This window comes from Xenopus laevis, chromosome 3L, assembly GCF_017654675.1.
Source record: "Xenopus laevis strain J_2021 chromosome 3L, Xenopus_laevis_v10.1, whole genome shotgun sequence".
Lineage (NCBI taxonomy): Eukaryota > Metazoa > Chordata > Amphibia > Anura > Pipidae > Xenopus > Xenopus laevis.
Genome location: NC_054375.1, coordinates 20435423 through 20454563, shown reverse-complemented (window position 1 = coordinate 20454563; position 19141 = coordinate 20435423). Strand labels below are relative to the sequence as shown.

The window sequence follows — 19141 nt, the reverse complement described above, 5'->3', positions numbered from 1 at the left end:
ATCTATCTATATATATATATATATATATATATATATATATATATATATATATATATATATATATATATATATATATACTCATATATCTATATATCTATTTATGTTCTCTTTACTACTTTGGCCTAGAGATAAAACATTCCATTTGTGCTCTGCGGTTTGAATCCCTTGAGTAAGAACTGTATGAGAAGCCACAATGGGCTGCCAGCTTGAAGTTTGCCCTGTGGCTGTTCACTGAGGAAAGAAAAAGCTCGGCAGAGACACGAGAAATCTCTAATGATCTCCTGGTGTTTTATTCGTCCAGGCCATTCTTAATGCTTCCACCTCTGATGGAATGGATCCGAGTGGCAGTGGCTCACGCTGGGTACCGACGAAGCTTTTCCGTGGACAGCGATGATGTCAGACAAGCTGCTCGCCTTCTGCTTCCTGGTGTTGACTGTGAACCCCGACAGCTAAAGTATGGGATTTTTTTTAATGGGACAATATAAATCACATATTTACTAAAATGCTGAAAATGTGTTTTGCTTCTCTTTTTAGTCAACACCCAAAATATGTTTCTTTATATTGCTTTTATATTTTAATGCAAAGTGAAGCCTTCTGAAATGAAAAGGTAGGTACTTGTCTCATGCCATACACATCAATACCTAAATACCAAAAATTTGAGTTTTAATTCTCCCATAAGGCATCATGGGTGAAGACATGCAAATCACTCTTTTATGTTCCTTCGGCCAACTATGCATCCAGAACCTCTATTTTCATAGCACAGATACAGCCTAATGGTGTAAAGCCAGATATGGAAACTTGCAGACAGCCTGTTTTGATCTTGTTAGATCCCATGCAAAATATTTAAACATGGCTTTTTAGGGGTAGGACTTGGATAAAACCGAACCTGGTTAGGGTAAGATGGGCTAAAGGAGCCAAAAAGCCCTTCACAAGCAATTACATTCAAGGTGAAGCCTTCTGAAATCAGAAGGTATTTACTTGTCTCATGCCATATACATAGCACTGCCTAAATACCAAAAACTTAGAGTTTTAATTCTCCCATAATGAATCATGGGTGGACATGCAAATCAACCCTAACTCCCTCCCATATGGTCGATGTGAGAGGAGATTAGAGGGCCTTCCAGTAAAATGAAGGCAGAACCGGGGCGAGGTAGTACTGGTGGACAAGACAATACTATTGTCTCTATAACTTGCTTGCCAGCCCCCAACCACTACCTTCTACTCCTACCACTTGGCCCACACTAACAGGGCCGGCCTTAGGCCTATTGGACCAATTGGGCCCAATAGGGCCCCGCACCTCTGGGGGCCCCGCACCTCTGGGGTCCCCGCACCACAGGGCAGCACAGATAATATTTCCCTCAGCACATGATGCTGCCTGGTCTGCCCCCAACTTTGAGAGTCCAGCCCATCCCCAAATCAATAGGTCCAGCCCACCCCCAACTCTGATAAGCCAGCCTATCCCCCAACTCCATAGGTCTAGCCTGCCCCCAACTCTCATAGGCCCAGCTTTCCTCCAACCTTGATAGGCCCTGCCTGCCCCCAATCCAACCAAGCCTGCTCCCAAGATGAATCGGCCCAGCCTGCCCCAAACTAATTGGCCCAGTCCACTCTCCTATTTCCTCCCTCTCTCTCTCTTACCCTGTGTGCCCCTATTATGTGCCCCTATTTCATCCCTCTCACTCTCTTACCTTGTCTGTCCCTTTCCTTTCTATTTTGTGCCTGTATGCCCTTATTTTCCTAAATACTTGGTGTGTCAGTAGCCAGCAACACTTTGTCTAGGGGCCCCGCCAACATGGTCCCAATTGGGCCCCACATTTGATAGGATCAGCCCTGCACATTAAACCCAGCCCAGTGCAACTGCTTGCTCTCCCTTGCTCCTGTTAGCTTGCTAACCCCACTGTGACGATGCTCACCATGTGCCTATTAGTGACGGTGCTCGGGCACTGCTGCAGGCCACATTTGTGCCGAGCAGCTGCAGTGTGCACCTTTGTACCAGTTGCATTTTTAATCAGCTCTGCAGATACAACATATACAACAACCAGGGGCAGATTCACTTTGCCCCCTTTGTAATAAATGACCATTCAGAAGCAACAAAGGAATAAAGATGATTTATTACACATCAGTGAATAACAACTCCTTATCATCCTTCTCAATTTCAGATAAATGTTACCCAAGCAGCTAAGGGATTAAAAACATCATGGAAACCAGGGAAGTGGAACCAACGAGAGCACTAAGTAAAATAAAAACCCACTAAACACCAAAGTCACTTTCTCTTCTTCCTGCAGAGCTGACGATTGCTTTTGTGCGTCTCGCAAATTGGACGCGGTTGCCACAGAAGCAAAGTTTAAACAAGATCTCGGCTTTCGTATGCTGAACTGTGGCAGAACAGATTTAGTGAAACAGGCCGTTTCTTTGCTGGGTCCAGACGGAATTAACAGCATGAGCGAACAAGTAAGCACTTTTACAGCTGTCAGCTACAGGACAAGCAGTGAAACCCTTTGTCAGGTGTTTAAATGAGTAACATTTATTAATATGAGCCTTACTGCCTGCCAATACATTAAGGGGCTGACATTTCTCTAAATTTCTCAGTCATGGCCAACACATCTTATGCTTAAACCTAAATCCTAATTGCCATAGCCAAACAAAAAACCCAGATTCCAGCTTGGACATTGTTCTAGGTGCGCAAAAGTGATGCCATGATAAGGGCCATCCTGCCATTAAATAAACAAGCCTTCCCAGACTACTGAGACCAATCCCAGAACAGGTGTAGCCTGGGTAGGGTATCCTGTGTATGCACAATTGTGGTCATAAGTTGGTTTGACCGGCTGAAATAAAGTTTGTTGAGCTAGCAATCTGAAAGAATTTGCTCAGTCTCACATGGACCGTGCTTTGGTCTCTAATATAGTCAGCCAAAAAAAATAAGGGCTATCTATCATAATCCCCCCTAGTTTAGGGTAACCTAAATCCCTCACAGAATATTAGATAAATCACTGATAAGTGCATATTTTACTTTGGGACATGTAGTCATTGCTGCTCAGAGTTGTTCTTGTTCCAATCTACATGCAATTTATCAAGGGAACCCACATACAAATGGTCTTTACCTTTCAGCTCACATGTGGAACTCATTACTTTATATTTATATGCAATAAAGCTTTAAAAGGAAAGGTATATAAATGGGGTGGATCAAGGTGGTAAGGCGATGGAGGAATAGCTAGATGAATGAATAAACAATCTTACACTGGATGTAAATTCTCCATAAAACTCCCTAATTGCACTCCCTACTGTCTAAACTTAAATACAGAAAGGATTTGAATGCAAGTCCTGTCTACTGGTGCTACGTCAGCCATCTTGCTGTTATCTAGCATAGGAAGCTCACAGTGAAATTTTATTCTTGCTCATATTACACTAGAATCATACCTCAGAAGGGATGAATAAGTGAATTCATGGACAGATATCTGAAAAAAAAATTGCGGGTGAATGGTTAGGTCCATTAACAGATGGATCAATGAATAAAGATATAAAAATTTTAATGTATACATAATGGACACATAGCTGAATTGGGACATGGATCAACATCTGGACACAACGTTAACTAGGTCTAGTTACCCATAGCAACCAATCTTAATAGACTTGATACAAAGTTTGTGGTTTTTATTACGTCGTCCAGTATCTAATAGCAACCAGCAATAGTATTTTAGTTCTTCTGACATCTGATTGGCAGCTGTAGGTTTGTAAGTTGGCCAAACATGGGTCCATCATCCAACCGACATGGCATGGCCACCTTTATATTCCAGTCATTTTGGAACAACTGAAACATCACCATCGCCTTCATCTGCTGATGCACCATACACGGGATATAGGTTTAGATTGGTGGGCCATCATACACATACCAATTATGGTATGAAACATCAGATAATGGGTACTTTTAGAAATAGAGGCCACATTGGTTGCTATGGGTTACTTGGCATGGAGCAACCTTGGCAATGTTTATTATATCACCCTTATAGAAATGCAGAGGATTTCTTTTCTTTATATAATATTCTGGTTCTTGTATTTCAGGGAATGACCCCTCTCATGTATGCCTGTGTCAGAGGAGACGAGGCCATGGTTCAGATGCTACTGGATGCTGGCGCCGAGCTGAATGTGGAAGTAAAAAAACTCTAACTCATTTTTATACCTTCTCTGCCCAACCAGCCATAAATCTATTCCTACTAATGTCTACAATGACATCCTTGAGATTTAATGGCTCAGTATAAAAGCATGACAACATAATATAAAAAACTTACAGCCGAACATGAGGTATTCTGGGATGTGACCATTCCATATCTAATTAATGTGTGTGGTTCAATGGTATTAAGCTCATTATAAAATCTGTATGATCACAATGGCATGGCAAAATCACTTTGTATGATGTGTATTATACTATTCAATTCAAAGTTTTATTGCAATATATACAGAGTACAGTGTACAAAATACAATGAAATTCTTACTTGAACTTCACAGACTAGACAATTAACAATTAGTGCAACATTACAATAATAAAATATATTTACAATAAAGTTCTGTTTACTATAGCTATATACAATAGTTACAAAAGGTCTGTCTTCTTCTAAATACAGTAAAGTTACAATAGGTCCTATCTACTCTAGCTAATATGTACTATTACCAAAATGACCATAACCATAACTTGCAAGTGTAAAAGGTAGTTTTTAACAGTCTTTACCATTTGCAGTGTATATTAGCAATATTGCACATAAGTGTGTTGAAACCACTGCTAAGCATATATTGCACATTATATTGCATTGTGTGAGCATTTATTATTGCACATTCTAAATATAATTCATCACACTGATGTGTGTTATACAGTCTGACAGCACTGGGGTAAAAACTGTCCCTGAATCTAACAGTGCGTGTACAGATTGACCTAAATATAAACCTATAAAGAGGTATTAAAAATAGCCATATTTCATGAGCCAATGGTAAATGCAATTTATATTTTCCCTGTACGAAACATACAAAATATGTTTTAAAGGGCCCACTGTATTTATGCTAGCATAGATAGACAACAATATACAGTAGGCAAACATATGAGGTTGTTCCTAAAAAGTTTTGCTTAGTACATGGGAATACCCAATATATTTATGGTATCTCTCACAACAGGAGGCTTGTGGGTGGTAATAAGGAAGCTTGTGACCAGCCTGCAATAGAAACAATACCTCTTATGCTAGAGTAAAACTGCAAATTATATAGTTAGTATATAGAGTATAGCTGCCCTTTAAGATACATTTCCCAACAAGCTGTTGACATAAATTGTTACCTTCCTTATTCTCTTCTTTTTAGGTCCCCATCACTGCCCATAAATGTCCTTCTGTCCATCCAGAGACTCGACACTGGACAGCACTCACATTTGCCGTTCTCCAGGGCCACATTCCAGTTGTGCAGGTATTTTTGTCAGATTCATTCACTATAAAAAAATATATTTTTAGATGGGCAACCTTTTCACAATTTTGTATATGCGGACTTAAAACTGCTTATTTTATAGAACAAAGATTCCCAAATAAAAAATAAATCTCCAGGTATGTTCTGCTGAATGTTACATATATTTTTACAAGAAAATTCATCATCCAAAATAGATTTATTGGAAAAAAGGTAACTGCCTGGCAGATTGACTTTTAAACAATGAAAAATAAAAATAATTGATTTGAATGAACATACCATTTATTTCTATCCTTTAATGGAAGCAGAAGTACTTGTTTAGTGTGCTCGGTGTTATCAGCTCTTATGGTCAACGAGACCTTTGAGTTGTTCTGGCTCAGAATTTTATGCTTCATGATCCTCTATGCTTTTTGTCTAGCTGCTTTTAGATGCAGGAGCAAACGTAGAAGGCTCGTTAGAAGCTGGAGAAGAAAACTACTCTGAAACACCATTACAATTGGCAGCAGCTGCAGGTATCTGGCTTTACAAACCAGCAAATTTAACCAGCATATACACTCAGACTAGTCACTGGCAGTCCCCTTATATTGCTAGAAAGGGAGGTCTGCTATACACATTACAAGCAATAGCCAATGGGCAGAAACCAGTAGTTTAAAATGTCCATGGTTTTAAATAATTTACAGTAGAATTAAAAATCTCCAAAAATGAAGTGACATTTTTTGTGAAATGTTCACACCTCAAAACAAGTGAAAAATTCACTTTACAATATCAGCTAATTAAATAAACAGAAATGGTTGGTGCTGGTGCTTCTATCAGCAGAAAACTGCACCGGGCCAGGGTTATTCCAGGGTTATTCCAGCGAGCATCATGGAGCGCCACTGTTCCATGAAATTTGAAGAAAGAAGAAGCCAGAAGAGAACTTCTGGCTTCTTCTTTCTTCAAATTTCCTGGGGCAGACGCATGCGCAGTAGAATGAAAAAGCCGACTTTTTAGTTGAAGTTCGGCTTTTCACTCATCTTATCTTCAGTTTGCCTACCCAAAAATTAAACAGAAATTTGTTAATTCTACCTCGATGACTTATAAAACTGTTTACCACGTACCCTTATTATATTTATATCTATTTTTTAACTCAACATTCTCATTTTTGTCGTTTAAAATATTTGTATGTACTTTGCCTATTATAAAAATTCACAGAAATTTCTCAATTAAATCAGAAGTCCAAAATATTGTTCACCAAATTCAAATTCTGCAGTACAAAATCTTCATAGCAAATGTCTTAGAAGTATTCAGTATAGCTGCACAGAAAACATAATTCAAAATATTTTTAGTCTTGGAGGAGATGTAATAAAATTTGTAAAGAGAATAACAGTAAAGAGAATAACAATTCTTACAAAATATTGCAATTCACAATGTAATATTCTTCCTTACACTATCATTGCACTGTGGATTTTAATTGCGCATTGCACACTTTTAAAAAGTACTTGAATATGTCATAATCTTTTGGAGCAAACATAAGTTTTTCAGTAACACATTTTATTAAATATACTGCACACTGGAGCAATTTGCAATATTTCTTTCATAGTCGAAGGTGGTCGCTAAACAGTTTCTGAGTTTGCAAAAGCTATATTCAATTTGCACAAAGGAACAGTTGTTTGCGCGAAGGCTTACAATTTCATTGTTGTTATTGCTTTAACAACTTTTATAACATTCCCCCATTGATGAATAGGCACTATGAAAAAGAATGTAAGATTTTGTTATCTTGTAAAAAAACTTAAAAAAAAAACAAAACTTCTTTTTCTGTTTTTTTAGGAAACTTTGAGCTGGCCAGCATACTGCTAGAACGTGGTGCAGATCCCATGATAGGAACAATGTACAGGAATGGGATTTCTACTGCACCTCAAGGAGACATGAACTCTTTTAGCCAGGCTGCTGCACATGGACACAGGTAGATTTGGGAAAATAATTTTTCTGCACAGGTGGACAATAAGCAATGGCTTTCCTGCATCCTTTCCATTCTTCACACCTCATGAACTACCCCAACAGTAAACCTGTATTTTTGTGTTTCCAATCAACCAATACCTGTAGGCATAGCAGCTCAACTACAGAATGCCACTTTTTTCAGTTTCAGAAACCCTAGAGGTCTACTGACATGAAGGGTATCATGGGAAGCCTTAACCATGTGATCTAACAAACATCAAGGTTGGCTGAAGTGTTTTTTAGAATCAGTGGTCTTTTACAGGATCCTTCACATGTTTTGTGACCCTCCATTGCAACTGTGAATTATTTTCCAATTTATCACATACCAAACACTACTACAATAAAACTAATCCCTTGTGTTGATAGAAAGTAGTGTTTGGTATATGCAGCAATTGAGTACTTGGAAAAGCATATACTGGACATTAAACTGGTTTTACCACTCAAACTTAAGGACAAAGACTCTTGGATTGAACATAGCACAAACTCTAGGTACATTTGATTATACATCAACATTTTGCTTTGTACATTGTTTCAGGAATGTATTTCGAAAGCTGCTTTCCCAACCTGAGAAAGAAAAGAGTGACATTCTATCACTGGAAGAGATTCTCGCCGAAGGAAGTGACCTGCCAGACACCACGCAAACTCCATTTTGCACAAGTCGTAACAGTAAAGCCAAGCTCAAGGCGCTGAAAGAAGCAATGTACCACAGTGCTGAGCATGGATATGTGGATATAACTATTGATATTAGAAGTTTAGGTCAGTAAGTTTGAGGTTCTTTAACATTAATGCCCTTTTTGATCGAAGAATGCCTACATTTTTAGCAGCTATTTGATAAAAGTCAGATAATTATATTGTACCATTATAAAGAAGGTTGAAGAGACATCAGGTGTTACAGTAAAATTGAATAAACAACCTAGTCCTACAAAAGGTCTTGCATTATGTCCTTTATGTCACTTGCAGCTCACATACTTTAATATAGGTTAACGAAAGTTAATTACAGATGAGAAAGATTTCTCCAGTGAGAATCTTGTCAGCCATGGCAAAGTCAGTCATTGTGCTGTTACCTATTGACCAAAGTTATTTTGTTCACTAGTATTTTGTAATTGAACCACAGGATGAACAAGAATGAACACAGATGGTTTGCATAAACAGCTCCTAGCAATGCCATAGTTCTATTTTATCTTCAGAATGCCTTTTCATTTAATGGCATGATGGCGTATATGCAAAAGAACTATACAAATTGGCATTATGTCTCCTGCAGGTGTCCCATGGACGCTTCACACCTGGTTGGAATCTCTGCGGATTTCCTTCCAGCAGCACCGACGGCCTCTGATCCAATGCATGTTGAAAGAATTCAAATCTATACAAGAGGAAGAATATACAGAGGAACTAATTACCCAAGGGCTGCCATTAATGTTTGAAATCCTGAAAGCCAGCAAGGTATGGAAGACGACTATGTACATGTATAATTCTTATTTTATAAAATCATATTGCTGGTGAGTCATTGCAAGTTATAAATAGGAGAGTAGTGAACCCCATGTGTGAAAGGCATGGGGAACACCAACAGGATGGAGGTGATTAGTCAACAAGTGTTGACCAGAACTGCTATGCACACATTGTCTGTTGCTTTCTGTTGGTCCATAGTGTGTATTAAATGGCAAATTGTGAAACAACTGTAATAACACCACATAATTAACTGACTATTGAGCTGATTCTTAAAACTGTACATTTTTAGATTCATGGCTTAGTCTTATGAGGTGTAATACAGTTTACAATGTATAGACTGTCTTGTGCAAGAGTGACCTGTGATCTAAGAGGGCCACACAACCTTGCATTTCTACTTGCCCTTAGCAACCCTACAATAGAAATATTAAGGGATGAATATATTATATAATTAATTTAGTGTTAGAATAAAAATAGTAAGTCATCAAACCCTTAGTATAGTAATGCTGATGTAATGATCACTTGATACTGGTCTAATACTGCTTTGTGTTATTCCTAATATAGCCATGTGTATCTCACCTGCAACTATCATTGGAAAGGTACAGGCAGAGGGGTCATTTGCTGTAGTGTAGTTAGCTTGTAGCTAATTTGGCCAGAGCAGTTGCACTTCCATTGTATTTTTGTATCTATGTTTAGTGCCCGTGCAGTTTTAACAGGGCTGGTAAAACATTACCCCTAAATGTCATATTTGGGTGACTTTATGCTACTATCTCATCATTAGTGAAAAGGCTTCTACTGCATGTGGCATTAATATGTTGCAAAACAGGGCAGGAAAGGCACTGATGAAGTATTATGGTAGTCAGTCAAACAAGTGGACGAAAGTGGGGTAAACCCAGGCAGCTGGTGATCTTACACATTTTCCAATACAGTTGTCCAGTGTTACATTGTAATCTAAGCATATTCTCATTCTGATATTGGCTCCATTTGGGCATACATAGCCTACTAATTAATTTGGTGTCCAAAATGGTTGGGAACTGTAAGACTATTTTTTATATTACCAGTAATAGGGAGACAAGTGCAGCAAACATCTGGTGACAATAATAAATTTTGCTCCTGTCCAATACAAGTGTAGATGACTAAATAACAAATATTAAATGGCTCGGATAATATTGTTTGGTCTAATCCCACCACAATACGGCTCTGGAGCTTTATATATATAAATCAAAAAAATACATTTTTGATCATTAAGATCTGAACTGCGTTCATCAAAATCTGGAGGCCCTGTGTGTTGGGCACTTTCATCATACAGTACCTTTAAATTATAACTTTAAATGATACTCCCCAAATAGGAGTCAAAAGGTTTCTCCAGTATCAGCCATATTTCTGTTATCTTAAATAAGGAGATTACTGTTCTCATTTGCAGATCAAAAAACATGAGATGGCTGTGTAGGTATCTGTGCATTTAGTAGGCCACCAACCCTGGAGAACTGTTGCTTTCAGAATACATCCCATATTGGCAATATATTGAAACATGATAAGAGTTGTGGTGGTAACTTTGGGGAACCAACCATGAGTTTAAGTTTTATAGAAGTGTTACAATGGAACTCATTGGTTGTTTTGGTATCCATCCTTTCCTGCAGCCCAAACAATCATTAAGCCTAGGGGGTAATTCCTCGTAGCCCAGTGCTTTAGAGTTAACATTACAGCTGTAATTTCAACAGGCTTTCCAACTTCTACCTTGGCTTTCTTCCCAGTATATCCCAGCGAGGCTTTATATTCTTAACCTCATTTCATTTTGGCCCTACTGAGGGAAAGCCTTCATCTACCTTAAAGAAAACACGCTTTGTATTGCAGCTTCCTCTTACTGCCTATTGCTACAGACCAGGGACGCCTCTTCAAGACGCTGATTGTTTTTAATTATAAATGCTACTCTGGTAGCAAGGTCTAGTACCCCAGAGTGAAATTCAATCAATTTTACTATGACTAACAAAGAAAACTGCATTGGAGAATCTCACAGGAAATGCTAAACAGGAGTTTTAAGTATTTCCGAGCCTGACAATGGCTGAAAGATTTCATTGCTTCAATAAGTTGGAGAAGAAAACAGAAAAAAAATCATTCGGCTGTAAATGTAATAAAAAGAGACAGTTGACCATAAATATATATTAGAAATATAGACTATGAATATAGTCTAGGATAACTAAAGCTTAACTAAAGAAGTAGCTAGAAATTTTGTACATTGTGTTTTTGGCTTCTGTACCAGCCCAAGGCAACCACAGCCCTTTAGCAGAAAAGATCTGTGACTCTAAAAATGCCCCTTCTTTTCTGCTGATTCACTGCACATGCTCCAGGCTGCTGTCAGTAACTCAGCTTAGGGGCTAACTCAAAATATACAGTACACATAGAATATTCAGTAAATGTCACAATGTAAGTCTGATTAGTAATTAATACAGATAATTACTACATGGCAGCTGAGAAACCAGTGCAACTAGCATCAGCATTTAATAATCAGCCTTGTAGCATAAGCTTATATAACAGACCAACCTCATTTTCTGTTGAATAATTTAAGAAGACCCCTAAGCTTACCTTTTCAACAGCTGCTTGGAGCCCACTGAGCATGTGAGTGTCGCAGACACTTTCCAAGATGGTGACCCCCTGTGACAAGTTTGAAGTCTTGGATCATTGCTGCTGTTGAAAAACTGAAACTTTAAGCTGATGCAATAAGCTTAGTAAATAAAATATGTCATTTTTAGTCATATTCATTTTTAGATTTTGTTTCTCATTTAAATGCAAACTAAAACCAGCAAATAGGATATGAAATGATAAAGCCTTATCAATGAGAACTGATAAAGCCATATCAATGAGAACTTGGAGAGCCTTGACATCCCATTGTATTATGCTGAAAAATATGTTTTCATGACCACATCTTGGCCTGCGTTACTTCTGGTTGCCTGCTTGAACTTGTTTATCTTCCAGTGTGAATGCTTGTGTTTTGCTCATCATTGTATGTTTGTATTGTACAGTATTTCTCTAATGAAAAGAGCTGTCTGTTTTATTTGCTTTGGCTTTTATTGTGTTACTGGCTGTAGTGGTGGGCAGCCTGGGATTAAACCATTAGGTTGGGCAGGTTTGGGGTGACCTTGTGGCAGACCCAGGACCCCAGCATGATACTGTTACTTCCCTCTCCCCAATCCTCTCCAACTAACTTTCCTGGCTCAACCACTACTGCTACATTCAAATTCATATAGTCACCTCCAGTGAAATCAGTGATGGGCAGGTAAGGTGTCAGTAATTGTGGTGCGTTCAGCAAAAATGATTATGATTGGTGTGGGGCGACAATTCATTTTTCCACCACATTCCTCCTATTGTTTTACAATCCACTAATCAGAATCCAGAACAAGGTGTGGCTCAGCATCAGAGAGTGGAATGTCATTTATATATGGGAACATAATCAAACTTTTAGGGCCTTTAATGGAACTTTCCACATCAGCAATTTTTGTTGCATTATATTCATATGAATGCACATGTGTGAGAATGCATGTGAGTACAACCAGAGTGTTTGCATGTTTTCAAGGTTTTTAACATTTACATTATCACAAATGTACGTGCATATAGACTGACATTTGTCTTTCTTCAGCAACATGCAGGCAAAAGACAAAAATGTAAATTATGCTCTGTACACAGGAAATTATGTGATCTTTAACAAATATTTCTTGATTCTATTTATGGAACAGAAATATTATGTTTCTGTCTTTTTTTTTTTTAGAATGAGGTCATCAGTCAGCAGCTGGCTGTCATTTTCAGTCAATGTTATGGACCATACCCTATTCCAAAACTGACGGAAATCAAACGCAAGCAGACTTCTAGACTGGGTAAATTTGCAAAAAATTTACTAATTTAACCACATACAGCATATGGTTTGTCTGGTTATACTACATTAGCACAAGGGTCCTACAGACTGGGAGCCATCTGGCCCTACTTCATCGTACATACTGTACATTTGCAGTGAACTGCTAAGCTTTCAGCACTCTTCAGACTCTTCTTACCTACCATTTCTGCTGCTTGGACCCCTCCAAACAGTAATTCTTAACCTATGGATTGGGACACAAAATGTGATCCCTGTACTTTTTATGGTTGGTCAGTATGGTCCCTTCAGTAAAGTGAAATGTTCTGCTGTGCCCCAGGGTCAACTATTCCAATGGCATTCCAGGAAATTCTGGTGGGCCCTCACCATGTTGGGCCCTGGACCTACCCACAAGCTAGCCACCAGTGTGAAACCTTAAAAAAGATTCAAGAAAAAATAAAGATGGCTGTGTTTTCCAACTCAGTTGAAAAAATACTATTGTTTTCTCATCTGGAGTTTGGGCTCTGTTTGCTTGCTACCCTTGTGGGGGAACCCTGCCCTAAAGACATTTCTGGTCAAAGGATATGTTTAGCAAACATAAACCAATCATTAATGTCCTATCTATGCAACAAGAACATTCTGCTTCAGTTTAAGTCAGAGAAATTACTATGCATACTGCATGGCATCTCAGATCAATAGAAGTAATGAATCAAGGCAATTCGATTATTAGGAGCCAGCATAATAATGAATTGGAATGACTGAAAAACCTGAGGGAACATCATCAATAATTTTTCTGCAAGGAAATACAACCATGTGTATGTTATAGATTATCATTTATACAACATACGTATGGTGCCATTGAAGAAACATGACCTTTGAATTAGTCTTCAAAAAATATTTATACTATTTATATGTAGGGTTTTTCTAATTTAGATTTTGCTCTAACAAGACAGCAATGTATAAGGAGATAGATGCACTATGAATATACTGTAGCTATGAATATACAACAGATACACATGTTCTTGGTTATTTTACTTTTCTACCTTTCTGATATAAATATAAGCAGATGAGTGTTCATGCTTGCTGCGTGTACAGTATATACAGTGTAACGTACTCGTCAACAGGAACCTTGAAGGCAGCTGGTACACTCAGATGCACAAGGGAACCCCTGTGGACTCTGGTGTTCACCGACGCCCTTTTTGGGCGGTAAGAGAAATCTCCCGGCGCATCTTACAGTACCCCCCCTCTTCAGGAATACCCTCCGGGGGCTCCCAAAACTTGTCAGAAAACTTCTTGTGAAAGATCTTGATCAGTCGAGGAGCATGAGTATCCGAAGCTATCTACCAAGACCTCTCCTCTGCCCCAAAACCTTTCCAATGAACATTGCCTCTCAATTTCCTAGAGTCCAAAATCTCTTGTACTTCAAATTCTTGATGATCATTGAGAATAATGGGAGCAGGAGAAAGTTGGTCACCAGAAAAAATATTCCTAACAAAAGTGTTGACCAGAGAAACATGGAAGGAGTTCAAACTAAAAGGTAGATCCAATCTAACAGATACAGGGTTATTAAGCTCTTTAATCATGAAGGGATCAATATAACGAGGTCCAAACTTGGGAGATGGCAAGCGAAGTTTAACGTGTTGAGTGGACAGCCAGACTAAATTTCCAAGTTGATAGGGAGGACTTGAACTACTACTACTAGAATAGTACTAGTCATATCCAAAGATTTAGGCAAATCCACGATAAAGTCCATAGCCACATCTAGCCAGGGTTGAGTAGGTATGGGTAAAGGTTGGAAAAGGCCACATGGTAAAGAACAGGGACTCTTCTGTTGTGCACAGAATGTGCAGGCAGAGATAAAGAGCTAGACATCTTCAGCAGGGATCTTCTTGACGCCGGGATGACCAGAGATCTTAGAAGAATGAGCCCATTTGAGAACTTGAGCAACCCTTTGCTGAGGTACAAAAATCTTCCCAGAGGGACATTCAGGAGGATGTTCCAAGTTCGAAAATTCAGATAACGCTAGCGAAGTAGGAGCCACTACTAAGTCAGGGGAGATATTTGGGGTGGGTGGGGCAAGATTAGCCTCTCTCTGTCCAAGACATCTGGTTAAGGCATCTGCTTTCATATTTTTTGAACCAGACCAATAAGAAATAAAAAAGTTAAATCTGGAAAAGAACAGAGCCTGACGAAGATTGAGCCTCCTCACTGAGGAAATGTATTCTAGGTTCTTGTGATCCGTTAATAATAGGCTCCTTAGCCCCCTCCAACAAATGACGCCACTCCTCAAGTGCGAGTTTAACAGCCAATAGTTCACAGTTGCCCACATCATAATTTCTTACAGCTGGAGAAAGTCTATGAGAAAAATAGGCATGAAGGGTCCCTTTGAACTCCACCCGTTGAGACTGAACGGCACCAAGCCCCACCTTGGAAGCATCGAGCTCCCGAATAAACGGCCGGGCAGGATCTGGATGAAGAAGAATTAGAGCTGAACTAAATAGCTTTTTGAGTTTAGAGAACACCTCCTGTGGTTGAGGGGTCCATGATGATTTAAAGGATTTCTTCGTGAGAGCTGTAATGGGAGCCACTGTCTGGGAAAAGTTCTTTATGAACTTACAATAGAAATTGGCAAACCCCAAGAAACGTTGTATGGCCCGTAGGAATTGGCCAGTCTAGAACAGCAGAGGCTGCTGGATCCATCTTGTAACCCAGAGGGAGAAATAATGTAAAAATGAAATTGTGGTCTTGTGGAATTCACATTTCTCAAGCTTTACTTGGGATAGATGATCAGATATTGAGGAAGAGTAAACCAGGATGTCATCCAAATATACAATAACACAAGTCTATGGAAACTCACGAAGGACATCGTTGATGAATTCTTGAAAAACTGCGGGGGCATTGCATAAGCCAAACGGCATGACCAAATATTCTTAATGGCCATCCCGGGTATTGAAGGCTGTCTTCCACTCGCCCCCCCAAACGAATACGATTAAGGTTGTAAGCACCTCATAGGTTTAACTTGGTAAAGACTTTGGCTCCCCTTAATCTATCAAATAATTCTGGGATTGGTAGTAGAGGATAATGGTTATTTTGTTCAAAGCTCAATAATCAATGCACAGTCTAAGGGGCAAATTCACTAAGATGCGAAGTTGCGCCAGGCGCAACTTCGCCGCACTTCGCAGCACTTCGCCAGGCGTAGTTTCGCCAGGGCTCCGCAAATTCACTAAAATCCGAAGTTGCGCACAGGGGTAGCGTAAGGTTGCGAAGTTGCGCTAGCGTTTATTTGCTATATAAAGCGAAGTTACGCTAGCGAAGGCTAATTTGCATACGGCGCGAAATTCAAATTTCAATGGAGGAACACGTATCTGCACTACAAGTGCCTAGAAAACCTTCAAATCAGCAAATAAAAATTTTATTTTGCCCTACACATGTGCCCACTGTCTAGGTAAGTTGCCATGAGTCAGGAAATGTAGGGGGGAGGAAGGGGAGCCCCAAAAAATTTTCCATCTTTTTCAGCCTATCAGCCATCATGTAGAAAACACGCCAGTGTTTTTTTGGGACTTAGAAAAAAAAATTGACTTTTTTTTAAACAATCCCTATCTACTCTATTGCGCTTCGCCAGGTCTGAGGTGGTGAAGGAAGTCTAGCGTAAAAGGTAGTGTTCAGTACACTGCGCAAGTTAGTGAATTTGCGTAGTTTCGTCGCTAGCGAAGATTCGCCTGGCGTAAGGTTGCGAAGTAACACTAGCGAAACTACGCCAGCGTTCGTTGGTGAATTTGTGCAGTAGCGAAAGTGCCAAACGCTAGCGAATTAACGCTAGCGCTCGGCGCTTCGCGGCTTAGGGAATTTGCCCCATAGAGTGCCATTTTTTTTCTGAACAAAAAAGAAACCAGCTCCTGGAGACGTAGATTCCCTTATGAAGCCTTTGGACAGATTTTCCAGAATATATTCTTTCATGGCTGGGGTCTCAGGCATGCATAAGGGATATGTTCTTCCCCTAGGAGGAATGGACCACCCTGGTGGTCTAGTGGGCCGGCAGGGACGCCTTCCGCAGGGATCCTCCTAGTTCAATTGCTGGTTCTTCTATGGGTTTTTGTGCATCGCGCACATCATGACTAGGGATGGGCGAATTTTTTCGCCTTGTTTCACCGAAAAGATTACGCCCATAGACTTGTATGGCATTGTGCGTCAAAATAAAAAGACGCGCGTCAAATAATAAAAAATTTTTGACGCTCATAGACTTTAATGGACGTTGGCGACATTTCGCCGGCTGAGAATTTTTGGCGAAACGAAACGGGTCAAATTCGCCCATCCCTAATCATGAAGACATCACAATGGTGCGAAATCTGAATATTTAAAGTGGCTCTGTGCACAAACTCATTGCCTGTTGTTAGGTCTACTTGCTAGTATCCTGGGTGTGTTTGATTCCTGTTTTGATTCCTGTTTTGACCCCTGCCTGCCTGACTATTCTGAACTCTGCCAAATCTGACCCTTGCCTGCCTGACTACTCTGAACTATGACTATCATGACCTGACTATTACAATTCTACTGGTATTGACCCTTGCCTGCCTGACTATCCTTGAATGCTGCCTGCAACAACCACTGCTTGTCTGACCTTGCTTGAACTCTGCCCGCACCAACCCCGGCCTGTCCGACTACGCTTTGTCTTTTCTAAGAACTGTGCCTACCGTCCAAAGACTTTATAACGACTGCGCCCCTTTGCTCGTCCATAAACTTTGCTCGGCTCCCTTCTTATTAAGACCTAGTGGCATCCAATTAGCGGAGGGCTCCTCCCAAAGTGAAAAGCGGCTGCTACAGGCAGAAGCGGAGTTGAGACGAGGGAGCCAGCACCTGTTCTGGATTCAGGGAGCCGTTCGTGAAAATGGAGCCGCGAATTAAGTCAATGGGATAGTTGTAGGGACGGTGAGGAAGTAGGATTTCAGAATTTCTTTTCTCGAAAACATCAGAGAAGTCCTTCTAAACATCAAGAAGGAGAGAATTGGATGATGGGAGCAATGAAGAAACAGACACTGGAATAATCAAAGAAAAAATACAATTTGAACTGCAGACATTGAATAATCAGGAAGGAGATCTCCTTTTTGTGAAGACTGTCAATACGAATTAGAGCTGAAGAAGTAGGAGAGGTGAGGACTCCAGGAGAAATTGGCCTGCCATCCACAGCACGGGCAGAAAGAGGGATCTCGAGAGGCACTGAACTCAAGCAACAGGACTTGGCAAAATGCTCATCAATAAAATTTCCTGCTACTCCGGAATCCACAAAAGCTTGACAGGAAAGCGTATCAGACAAGGTAGAGAGGGAAGGAAGGAGAAACTTGCGAGAGCTGAAGGTAAATGGGAATGCAGAAATCTTGCCTAGGGGAGACTCCCCCCTCACACCTAGGCTGGAGCATTTCCCTGATGCTGATTTCTGATTAGACAGGATCTAATGAGGTGCCCGGCGAGGCCACAATACATACAGAGACCTGCAATTCTCCTACGCATTCTCTCCTCAGCTATTAAACGCGTAGCTCCAATCTGCATAGGTTCGTCCCGTACCGGCAGGGAGTGGGAAATTCAGTCCCAAGAAAAGTTGAGGTAGGGTTCGAAACTTAAGAAAGGATTTCTAGATCAGCTCTACCTGTCAGTGCAGGACAACAGGGGTTAACTTGCTCCTCTCCGGAGGCAGGAAAAATTTTTGCTTCTTGAGGCTCCTCCTTCCTGGCATCTCCATCTCTTCTCCAGTTTTTAGTTTGTCCTTCCTGAGGCAACAGATTCTCCTTCTCCTGCAAATTTAATATATCATCATTCAGTGTTGCGCGCTCTCTGGCTTATATTATAAGTATCAGATGGAGCCCAGCGTTACAGCACCTGGATAAGCGACAGGAATATGTCTGTTCACTTACAAATCAGATGCACCTAGCTACAAGGCGGGTGGCTGGTTCACAGGCCTTAGGGTGTATGCGTTCCACAAGGACGCAGTTGCGTTCCATTGTGCTCTGCTCCGGTTCATGCCCTCTTGTTGTAGGCGGCCATATTCTACATTGGCACGCTCAGATCCGGCGGCCATATTAGATCATATCACTGTGCACTGAGACGCATATCCGACTTCATCCACACTCCAGATACAAACTCCAGTCGGTAAGAGTATTCCTGCAGCGTATAAAGCCTAATATAGTAACACAGGCTCCACTTTGGCCTCAGCAGACGTGGAACTAGTTTCCTTAATAGAGAAAATTGATTTTGCCAGAAATGCACCGCAAACTAAAGGCAAAGATTAAGAAGACCCCCAGATCAGCTTCCCCGGTACAATCCACCTTATAGCCCTCAAGTTCTGCTGGTAGTAGCGGCATAACTACAGCCCTAGTGCATGCCCCTCAGGACTCCCAGAAACAGAGTCAAATTCCACTTTCAGCGTCTCCTATTCAACCTTCAGGTTCCACACAGGCC

The 19141-nt window shown here is 40.3% G+C and overlaps 1 protein-coding gene across 1 annotated transcript in view; it reads left to right on the top strand.

Annotated features, from left to right (window-relative positions):
- Positions 1-19141, top strand: part of btbd11.L (BTB (POZ) domain containing 11 L homeolog) — a 176110-nt gene that overhangs the window by 122159 nt on the left and 34810 nt on the right. Inside the window, exons 4-12 of the mRNA XM_018251965.2 lie at positions 302-454; positions 2286-2451; positions 4060-4149; positions 5341-5442; positions 5855-5948; positions 7243-7378; positions 7946-8166; positions 8672-8850; positions 12617-12722. Coding sequence (XP_018107454.1) covers positions 302-454; positions 2286-2451; positions 4060-4149; positions 5341-5442; positions 5855-5948; positions 7243-7378; positions 7946-8166; positions 8672-8850; positions 12617-12722 — 1247 coding nt within the window. The remainder of the gene's footprint in view (positions 1-301; positions 455-2285; positions 2452-4059; positions 4150-5340; positions 5443-5854; positions 5949-7242; positions 7379-7945; positions 8167-8671; positions 8851-12616; positions 12723-19141) is intronic.